Genomic DNA, 11,930 nt, shown 5'->3' on the forward strand with positions numbered 1-11,930 from the left:
CGTGATTTTCCACAAAAACGTCGTTTAGGGCCTCAAAACGGCTCCAGAAGTTCAAGACCCGAAAAACTGCCAAAAATAATAAATTGTGCTACAATTAAGGAAACTGAAAAACTGAAAGAAACAATGGTGGGGGTCCAAGTGGAATAGGTGGGTGGCCACCAATATCCATCTTAATCAAATTCGAACAGGGGGAATCACTCCCCCGCAACCATGGGCCAAACACTTTACGGGCTAATAGAAGTTACATCTTAAGGAGGCTATGCTTTTGTTCAAGATAAAGCAACGAAAAATGTAGAAGAGAAGGAAGATGTGTTAAAACGAAAAGGATAGGATGTGATGGGGGGGGCACATCTTGTACAAGTCCATAATCTACTTATCTAGGCAACCCCTCCTAAGGGGGGTAGTGTCTTCAACGCAATGATCCGACACCCACTTGTCCCTTTCCACGACATTCTTGTGGCCCTTCGAGCAATGTATTCTAAGCAGCTGCTCTAGAAAAGCATTGACCTGCTTAAATCTTCCAATGTTGATCCTCTCCCAATGCTGCTATAAGCCTCACAATGTAGCAAGAACTGTTGCTCCATTTCCACTTCCCCCAACTCCCATAGCATGCACCTTTTGTTGCCCCACTCCTCCTTGGAATCCTTACATTTACCTGTCTCTCATCGTAACATGTGGAAGTTTATCCCCAACTAGGCTAAAGTGTGCTTCTCCTTCCAGGGCATGTTCAACTCTAGGTATTCTTGGATTTGATTTCCTCCATTGGGTTGAATTAATCAATGTAGTATCGTTGTATCTGTTGCCCCTTTTTTATCCATCTTCCCTCTCTGTAACATGTCTACATGTGTTTCCTCAAACCCATCTTGTCTAAGAGGAAAATATTTTTCTTTTATGCCCCACCCTTCCAGTGACTTTCTGCACTGGAAGTCACATGTACACTTTCGTCAATGCAACACATCTTTGCTAATTTTACTAGGGATTTGTCCATTGTCCATTTTGGCCATTCTTTGAGAGAGAAGCTTAGTTGGGTGGAGAACACGATCCTCGCAAAGAGAGTGTTAATTTTTTGTTTCTCCAACCCTATTTTGCATTAACCATCAATGTCCTCCATTCCCTACTTTTAAGGATTTTCCATTTTTAGCAGTGCTATTTATAGACTAGGTTGATTTCTCAACTAGCCATTAGTCATCAATGACTAACTTGCATTTTAAACTGTGAATTTGTGAGTAGAGCGCTTGGCACGTGTTGACACGTGTTTGTTACATACAGAAGTGTAATTAGAATTTGTTGGGGTGTGACCCCCTTATGGAGGAGTATGTTTTGCATGTGTTGGCATATGTCTACCTATTCTTGGCACACGTGGGGCACATTACTTGGAGAGTTACACTTTTCTATTCTTGGAAATATATGCATGCATGGACCCTTTCCTTATTCTACAAAAGAGATGGAGAGCACATTAGCAAACAAGTAGTCATTACAATAATTTTTTCAGTGTTAATAAGAAGTTATGTGATTGTTGCTACAGATTTCTAGCTTACTGGTTTTAATTTGCAGATTTAGTATTTCTCTTATTATACTCCATCATTTACGGAATTGATCTGAAATTCTAATAGGCAGTGTCTACACTCCTCATCTATACTCCTATGCTTTTAGTTTTCATATATCCGAAGTTCTAATTGGTGTTTCTTAATGTTTTCAGTTTCAGCTGTAGGGTGAAATCTTTGAGTGTATATCTGCTATCATGAATCGGAAAATTTAAGAGGTGGGTGCTTGGTTTTTCATAATAGCCACTTGCTATATAAGTGGAACTTGTGTAGATTGCTAAGACTGAATGATTAATCGCACTATATGGAACTGCAAAACTGAAGCTTTTTGGGCCGGATCATTGTTGAGTACGGTACCCTCATCGTTGCTCCTCTTCATTGAAAAGGTATCCTGTTTAGCCATAAATAGATGGTTCGAAAGGCAGGGTGGAGTGTGCGAGACATGATCACACTAACATTGCATCTTCTTCTTACGTAAAGGAGAATGCCCAAAAACCCTTCGTAAGAAGTCTACTCAGTTTCATATGAAGTGTTAACTTGTCGACCAGATTTGGCTACGTAAAATTCAGCCATAATTGGCATCTTTAAGAAAGACAACTTCTCTTGAAATTGGCACCCAAGTCAACATGCTAGCTCTCTTTGTTTCTGTAGGGAAGGGGGGTTTGATTATCTGCCCCTTAGACCCATGATGTACCATTCTTTATGCACACTGTTATTGTTAAATAATGAAATATAAGATTCATTACTTAGCAAGAGCTGAGACTCTACGAGGTTGGGGGCCTACTCCTTAAGCCTTATCACAAAGGGGCCAAAAATGTTCCCCATGGGAATTGAAATCAGGTGGAGGGTATATCATCTCATTGTGCCAACCACTCAATCATAAATTCCTAGTATATTTGGATTATGGGCTGTTGGATATACTCTTTGTGTTATAGTGGCAGCCATTAGGTTTGATCTTGGTTCTTGCCCAAAGTACTCTAATGAGTTACCAATTCACCATGGTAAAAAAATGGAATACAAGATTCATTTTTCGGAAGAAATGAATTCTTTATGTAAAGCTTTGATTGTCAAGTAATGGAATATAAGATGCACTCTTCCAAAGGTTCACTGTAATTTTGATACCATTTAGAATTTCCTTAAGAAAAAATCAAAAAACATTTTCCTTTTACCATTGTGAATCGGTAATTTATTGGAGCAATATGGACGAGGCCCAAGATCAAACCTAGTGGCTGCCACTATAACACCAAGAGTATATCCACTATCACACCAAGAGTATATCCAACTATCTGTAAGTCAAATATACCAGGGATTTATGACTTAACAAGAGAGCCAAGACTCCATGAGAGGTGGAGGAGATAACATCCCATTGTACCAACCACTCGGTCCTCTCACTAGGCAATATAAAAACCGAAAAACACATTACTACCGGAAGTCGAAAGCACTTCAGCCTGAATGAAAAAAAAAATTACAGAGATGCAAAAAAATACCAACGATATACCTGCCAACCATTACTGCCTAGGAATCCATCTCTGATTGCATATACTGCCTTGAAACCATTTCTCATCAACATTTGAGCTACTTCCATTGAGTTGCCATCATACCTGTAATCCGTATTGCTTTCGCATAAATATTTGGCATATGCCAAATTCCCAGTCAAAGTTTATATTCAGATTTTTAGTTTAGGATGAAATCTCAAAACGATGAGGGATGCTTACATGTCAAGAATATACAATGTCGTTTGAACTGGCTCCTTGAATCTTTTCCGCATCTCATACAAAAATGCATCCTCGTCTCCTGTGTAAGTCACCTGTACAACCTCTTTGTTGAAACTTGAAATATCTGGAGAACCCACATCTGCAATCTCATAGATACCTCTGATATCTACCAGCTGAGATTCCACTTCGTCCTTCAGAATCGAGTAAGCAGTTTCTGCTGAAACCCATTTCTTTGATCTATCAGCTAGATCTGATACAAGGGGAATCACCAGGAACACAACAAACGAAACTCCAAATGCGAATAAAGGATACTTGTCCAGGAAAGCAGCCACTGCATTCACAAGACCTTCTGCGCCAAAAGTCGAAGAAGGTTCCTGCAGTTGAACAACTTCCTCCGCGAGAGCACTTGAACCCGAACCCAATACGATAGAAGTCATAATTGTGTAGTAGGAAGCCGAACTAATTGAGTTAACCACTTTCATCTTCAACTTCTCTCTGGAAATTGATATTCTGCTGGTATCAAGCCTTCTCTTTGGGTGTGAAGTGGAAGGGGAATTGGGCATGAATGCCAGAGTTTTCATTCTCTTATGAGGAGGCCACCATAAAAATGAGGCTGCAGTTACTACACTGCTGCTTGCTGTAAGGGCTTCCATCGTCAGCTACTCACCTGTATATTAGGCGCTGTAGGAATACAAAGAACCCAACACTCCAATCTTCACTCCAAAGGCTATTCATCCACAAGTCAACAGCATCTCAGCAGTGGAAGACCATGATGGTGTATACCAGTACCACCCAAACCCCATGCACTTCAACACATTAATCTTCAATTTAAACCCCACCCTTCCATTCATGGAGGACACCCTATCCAATATGCAACCATTTATCTTGGGCCGCATTTGAGTCCACTGGTTATTAATGGGGGAATGATTCGGATTTGGTTGTGTTTTGTCTGAATGTCACCTTGGAGTGGCATTTGAAGTTCGGATTTGAAATGGTCGTGAAAACCTCTTTATCAAATCAAAAATTATGGTGATGATCATTTATGCGTTTGAAGCTCGGGTTTGAAATTTCGTGAATACTTCTTATCCAATCAACCAATCAAATAGGGTGATTATTGTTATTATAGTCACGACTAGGAAATTTATCAAGTAATTACATTTTTTAATTTAATATATATATAGAAAATAACAAAATCTGCTTAAGAAATAGAATGTAATAAATTTACATCATATGGATAAAGTTGGCCTACTAAACCCGGATGCGGGTGCCATGCAGGAGAAGGACGGCGCGCCACCTGGTAAGCATGGGCGGCCTCAAGCTTGAACGGGTCATTAACTGCCCTCCGCCGCCCTGGATGGCAAGCGTGAGCAAAGGAGCGAGAGGACGGCAATTCATTGCCGAGGCTGTGCTCCATTAACTGTTGCAGAGGGGAGTTATGGCTTACCAGGATCGAGGCAAGCCAGAGCAGCATAAGTATGCCAAGAATTGGGAATGTTATGCATCGGATCAGGTTCGAATTGTGGATTTGGGTTTTTGGGCGTCAGGTCTCAGAGCACAAGCTCAAGAACTACCTCTGGCAATTGGAGGTGGATACAGGGCATCAAGAGTGGGTGAAGGCGGTCTCACACCCTCATCGGACTTCAAGGAAAACATGGTGCCGCCGAGACAGAGGCTCATTAGCCGTCGAGGCACGGGACGAGGCGGATCTTCACGCCCCCCGGTTGCCAATCCATCTTCAAATTGCTGCCGTTGTCTGTGCCACCGGGTGGCTGAAGCAAACCCCATTCAGTCGCAGCAATTCATGGACGCCAGGACGCCGGATTCGAGCGCTGCCCCGCTACCTGCGTTTGGTACAGCGGTATTCTCCTTCAGCAGCGCCCAGGGCAATTCTAACATTCAAGCTCACGTCTCAGTCCTATTCTTGGAGGAACCGAAAGAGGAGGTTGGGGAGCAACCCAATGCCCAAATTCATCTTGCTGAAAGCTCCAGAGCAGCTGAGGAAAAGGCAGAGGCACAACCTGAGCCAGGGGTCGCTCCACCATCATCTCAACCAGCGCCCGCTTCAGGCAAGGCCAAGTATGATTGGGGACCTCCCCCGGAAGGCGAGTACTGGATTTATCCGGAAGACTCGGATGAATAGACGCCGGCTCAACCAAGCTCCTGCCCTCAGACAATGCTCAAGTTTTTTTGTGAACTGTTTCTCTTCTCACAAGTGCTCAATGTATGTCGTGAATGTCTATGTTTGGCTTGATAATTACGTAGTTCTGTGCATGATCATGCCCTCGCGGAGGATTTTGATGAAAAACTTCCTTTTCTCTCTCTTGCCCCTACGTGGGATAGATAATTTTGCTTTTTCTGGTCTCCAAAGCTCTACAGCCCCTGCGTGGGTTACCAGTCTCAGTCACGGTGCCCTTGCATGGGTATTTGGTCTCAATGGTGTTGCCCCTGCGTGGGTGTTCAGTAACGATGAGGATGCCCCTGCGCGGGTAGTTTTTTGTGAATACCATCAATCCAGAGCGCCACCCCTGCCCTGCGGCGACATGTACTCCTGGCTGTAATTTTTCTCTCCTGTTAATGTAAATAATAGAAATAGCATAGTTTTAACGATAAAAAAAAAAAATTGGCCTACTAAACAAACAAGAATCCAAACTCTTGTAATTAAGGATTGAAATTGAAAATCTCGAACAAAATATAAAATTAATTAAATTAAATATATTTAAAAGGGTAAAAAATAATTAAATATAAATTATTTTAAATCGACGCAATTGTAAATATTAATATTAATAATAATAAAAATATTTATAAATAGTACACAAAAATAATAAATTTTATTAATTTAAAATTGTAATTCTAATAAAAATGGCTTAACTTAATCTTCATGATGGTAAAGTCTAAATGATAAAACATGTAACTTAATAATGTGATTAATCTGAAAGACATTATCTTCAACATGTAATTTATTTATTAAAAAAACACAATTTTATAATAAAGTATATATATATATATATATATATCAACTAATATTTAATATATAAACAAAAGATACTAAATACAAACACTTTTCCACCATTTTAGGCATAATTGATCTCAATGACTATGATGAAATGATATTTAAGAAAAATACCCTACTATGATGCTAGTTTGTAGTTTGGAGTGTGACTAAAAGAGGACCTATGATGCTAGTTTGTAGTTTGGAGTGTGACTAAAAGAGGACCCATAATAAGTTCATTGTGGATCACAATCTATGACGCATATATTCATCATTGTTTCCAACATAATCATAACTTATTTGATCTTCCATAGTATCCTTCATAAATTTTTAATTAATTCTAGATTCTCAAGCTTAGTTAATATAATCTTACCATTGAAAACCTCAATGTACCAACCATCCATGGTGAGAAAAATTAACTAAGACAATGTGAATTTCAATAATTAATTTAGAAACATACGATTGTTTATAAGATTTGCATTGAGTTATTACAGTCATATTAACTATGTCATTGTTTTATTAACTTGTATCTTATATGTTTACTTGTATAAATATGTTAACATCTCATACATAGATGATCATAGTTTTGACCACTAATAGGATCAAGTTGTGTTAGTTTTTAAATGATGGATCTAAGCTCAATGTCTCTTTGTGTGGCTAGATGTTGATCAATATTCTTTTATCAATGTATGTATAATTTTATATTTCTTTTTCATTAAGCATTATTTTATATGTCGTCCCTTAGTTTCATTCAAATCTTTTAAAATTGTGGAAAAATAAGCATATGAAACCTCTCCACATAAGCAATTTTTGCGTGATATACTTTTGTAATGCTCCCCAATTTTTAACATAATATGCAAAGGATTGCATTCACCAACCTTCGCATGAATCTAACTCCGCAACGTTATAATACTTAATCATTTTGTGGAATGCATAACATAATTTACTAAACTAGTCTATTGTAAGGTATCTTACCCCTCAAACCTTGATTAACATTGTAGGGTATCCAAATCGAACCTCCTATGTTACCTCAAAGAAGTGGGGTTATCAAAATTTCATCTTGTTGTAATCACCTCGAAATTCATTCTTGATGGCACGATCATATTCTACTCTTCAAGAGCTTTTCAATGATATAAAATTTGCCCAAAATTGAGTCTTCGATGAGAAGTTATGCCCATCTAAAAAAAATTCCCCTCAAGGGACACCTCATCATCTATATCACCATGTATTATTTACCTCGCTTGCCCACATTCACTAGCCTAATCAGTTGGTAGGCATATTGACCATTGACCCCCTCGGGCAAGAATTCACCAATTAAACTCATTTAACTTTCTTTCACTCAACCTAATAACGAGTCATCTATTGAAAAAATTTGACTTCTCGCAACTTCCATCACTCGACAGACTTGTTGGGTTCTACTAATATAAAGTGTAAGCCCAATATAGATGGCCAAGCTACTTAAAACCTTGACACCTAATAGTCAACCACCCAATAGCTGATAACAAACATCATTTGACAATGGACCTTGTGTTAAATGACAAACAATGTGGGTTTCGTTAGTATCAGGGATGAGGCCAATATAGAGGCCATAACCTCCTAAAAGTATGACACCAGAATATTGATCTCCCGACATCCGATGTCCACGTCACTTGCCACCTCAATTTCCATCTAACACCATCTTGGCATTACTATGCACTCTAATCCATGTCATTGTACCACATCATATCAACATGCCATCACCATGTCAATGTCATATTATCTCCACCTGGGTAACATGTAATCTCCACATTAGTGTCACATCATCACTACGTTAGTGCCACACGACTGACACATTATTTGCACATCAATGCCACATGGCATGCCACGTCCTCCAACCCACCTATGCACCTTATTGGGCTACATCGATATCAGGAGGAAGTCCCTAGAGCTAATTGTTGTTCTCGTGATGTAACACCCTCCTCCCACATCTACCCAAGTAACTAGCCAACTAGGGTAAACATGTGACAAGAGTCTACTATGATTGGATTCAACCTCCTATGTGACCTTAAAGAAGTGGAATTGATGGAAACACAACATACAGACCTTCCACATCAGCTACAAGACTCCCAGGAACCATCCCAACCACTCAAGTAGCTAGCCCCTCGGTCCCACTGAGTTTTTAGACCAATTAACCCCTCGACGCTCCCATGATATGGACATGCCAGTGTCCTAAAGGCTCTAGATGCTTCCACAGCATGACATGCCAGCATCCAGGGACTATTTTGCTTAGTGATGTGTTAGCGTCCCCAGGATTTGAGCCACTTTTTTAGGCCCAAAGCCCAGGTCACTGCCCAAAATTAAATGACGCCTTCAGAACAGAAATATAACAAGGGAATGATGATACAAATGCAATTAAATTATCAAGGGCTTCATTGGACCCCTACTAGCCATGACAAACATTTCGTTACACATATCACAAATATGTAATCTACAGGTGTAAACAACAGATATGAGCATAGGGGTCTCATATTTACCTGAGAATCACTAAGAAGCATTGTTCCCTTATATCATTAGTTGCATTATCGTATCTTAGGTCATAGATACATTGTTCATTCATTTACCAATCAAAACATGAGGGAAGCCATACATCATCACTATTATAATACATGCTTATAACCAACATAATAACAACAGAAATATCAAGGATACTGTTGAGTCTTGAAAATGTCATTCATTTCCATTACACTTTCACTATTATGTCCATTATATCACCTCCATTTCACCTCCATTTCACTACTATGTCACCATTTTCATCCCACTTTCATTGTCATTGGGCTACCTTTATGTTTTTCCAATATTTATTATTTCTAAGCCTTTTAAGTGAATTTGTGGTTAAACATTAGAAAATAATGTGCATATGCTTATACCTAACAAATGGGTTGAGTTTGTTGACATGTGTAGGTTGAAAGGAGACTTCTAGAAGACCCTTATGTGGCACTCTAAGGCCAAATTCGAATTTGGTTGGAAAGAATCATGGGATCATGAGGATATGTGTCACATCTCCTAATTGTATTGTAACTCTAAAAGACATGTGTCTTATCAGTTCCTATTTTGATTAGGACTCTAGAGGTAGAGGGAGAGATTCATGGATTATCATTAATGAGATGGCTCTCATCTTTTTGTATAAATAGGAGATCTCTCTCCTTCATTAGTTAGTCTCTTTTTAGTCTCTCTTTAGTCTTTTCTTAGTCCTTTTAGCTTGTTAGTTCCATGGCTTTTGAAAGCTTTGTTGTACTTTGCACTTTTGAAGAAATTGAATAAAGCTTTGATGTTCTCAACATGGAAGGAGATGTGAAGTAGATGTCATGGAGCATATTAGGATGTAAGTAGATTAGATTTCATTTTGTAAATATTGCTTTGTAGAATGTAAGGTAGATTAGATTTTCATTCATGCAATTTTAAGTATGCTTTGATTTCATAGGTAGAAGGGGGCCCCTGCCTTGTACAGTTTGAATTATTGCATTTTATTTTCTCCCGGGATTGTGTGTGTTGTATTTGCTTTAATATCTAATGGTAATTGCAGTTGTCTTATTCATAGTGCTGCCCTTTTTGCTCTATTTTCTAGATTAGTTCTTAGCTTAGTTTTACAAGTTGGATGCTAACAAATTTATGTTCTCTTTATCATGAATAATTTATCTTTCAGAGAACAGAACACTAATTGATTGCAACTTGTTTTTAAGTAGCTTTGGCTTGTAACACTAATACTTTTTCCTCTTATTTGCCCATAATCACATATGCAAGAAACAGTATGATGGACAAAGCATAGTAGTGTTATAATTTGTCACTTAGAGTTTTTATCAATTCTTGGATTTGTCTTTAGCTACTTCCTAATCGTGTTTTACACTGTACATGTGGTAGAAGCAGGGAGTTAGGAAGAGATAACCATTATCATCAGTCCTTGAAGTGATTTTCTTATTTTCTTTTATTTGCAGCAATATGAATAGAGACTAATGCCATTAGAATGTGGTCATTTACTTTCAAGTCATTTCAAGTTCTTTGCTTTCAGTTTCATTTCAAGTTATTTCTTTCAAGCTCTTTCTTTGCAAGTTTAAAGTTTGATTACTTTCTAGACTTATTTATAACTACTTCTTAATCGTGTTTAACATAGTACTATATGTTGAAGCAGGGAGTTAGGAAGAGTTGAACATTATAACTGGTCTTTAAAGTGGTTTTTCTTACTTGTCACCTTAGAGCTTGATTACTTTTTGGACTTATTTCTGACTACTTCTTAATCGTGCTTAACATAGTACTATATGTTGAAAGCAGAGAATTAGGAAGAGTTGAACATAAACTATAAAACAACGAAGTAGGAAAGAGGTTAACTAAGCACATATAGTGCACCACACTTCATCAGTTTACGATACCCGGATTGATAATTTATGTAGAGCAATTTAAGACATTAAATTGACTAAACATTTTGGCGCCGTTGCCGGGGAAGTGTAATTAGGAGACCTTATTTCTTACATCTGGAAAAAAAAATTAATAATCCTTGAGTATGCTCTCCTCTTGCACTTGTGTAAGAGAAAAAAGAAAAAAAATAATAAATGTATGAGCCTGAAAACCAATCTCTGATTGGCAGTCTCATGCAGAAAACATGAGGTGAAAATCAGGGTCACCTGGCACCTCATGTTTTCCAAAAAAAAAAAAAATCGCTCTCTCTCTCTCTCTCTTTCATCTCACTTCGCCATTCCATCTCACCATCTCATTCCATCTCACCATCCTCACTTCACCTCACTGTTTTCCACCCATTCATCCATTCATTCATTCCATCTCATTTCATTAATAAAAGTTTTTTTTTCAGACAACTAAGGTTATTCTATGCAGCTGGAGGACACTATTGCAGTTCCCGCAGCTATTTGGCAATTCTGCAGCCGTTTAGCCTTTCTGCAGCCCCTCTGCACCTGCACAAAGAAATACAGTCTGTTTGAGAAATTTTTCACAGTTCAGAAATCACCAATAACAAGGAGGAAAGAGTCATGAATAAAGTTGACAAAGGGTTAGTGGCAAATTATTAGAAGGCAAATCAAATGCGGATCTGAGGTATGTTTTAAAATCTTAAACCTATAGTTATTTCATTACGCAGAATTTTCTGGGTTATGTCTTTTTGGCCACTAATTGTAATGATTACCCATTTTCTCTACCACGCGACCACATATCCACGAATCCTCCACGTCTATCAGTTCATGATACCCACGATTTTTGAAATCACATATGGCTGTTTTTGTCATTAAGGTTTTTGTACCCTAATGACGTAACCTACCGTATTACGACTCTCTCAGTCCTCATCCCGCAGCCATGTGTTAACCTACAACCAAAATCTGAGAATCTAGCCGTTTCACTCATTATTTCGAAACCCTCTACGCTCATAACACTCCATTTCATGTTGTTCCATTCTCTCATCCCCCTCATTCCGTTTCACTTACTACGATTGCCTCCATAAACCATACTCTGTTTTTCCTCTCTGCTCATTCTGAGAAACAGTGAACACGTATAGCCAGTAAACGTATGTTACGGTTGTATTACGACCGCTAGCCACCGTTTCACTGTGTTAACGTTGTTTATCCACCATTTAAGCCGTGAATTCTCTGTGTCTAAGGCTGTTGCTAAACCCATATATCCTCTGTTCCACAAAGTCTGAACAAG

The 11,930-nt window shown here is 38.5% G+C and overlaps 1 protein-coding gene across 3 annotated transcripts in view; it reads right to left on the minus strand.

Annotated features, from left to right (window-relative positions):
* LOC149262633 (uncharacterized) overlaps positions 1-4,270 on the minus strand; it is a 62,767-nt gene extending 58,497 nt beyond the window's left edge. For 2 of the 3 annotated variants that reach the window (XM_089425004.1, XM_089425007.1), the window contains exons 1-2: positions 3,260-4,268; positions 3,043-3,145 (exon numbers count right to left, since the gene is read on the minus strand). In XM_089425004.1, coding sequence (XP_089281130.1) covers positions 3,043-3,145; positions 3,260-3,912 — 756 coding nt within the window. In that variant the 5' untranslated portion in view covers positions 3,913-4,268. Of the gene's footprint in view, positions 1-3,042; positions 3,146-3,259 lie in introns of all 3 variants that reach the window. The other variant, XM_089425010.1, reaches the window with a different exon arrangement.
* Positions 4,271-11,930: the final 7,660 nt, after the last annotated feature.

Source organism: Pinus tabuliformis, chromosome 6 (assembly GCF_031772625.1).
Source record: "Pinus tabuliformis cultivar Carrire ecotype Pingquan chromosome 6, CPIR1, whole genome shotgun sequence".
Lineage (NCBI taxonomy): Eukaryota > Viridiplantae > Streptophyta > Pinopsida > Pinales > Pinaceae > Pinus > Pinus tabuliformis.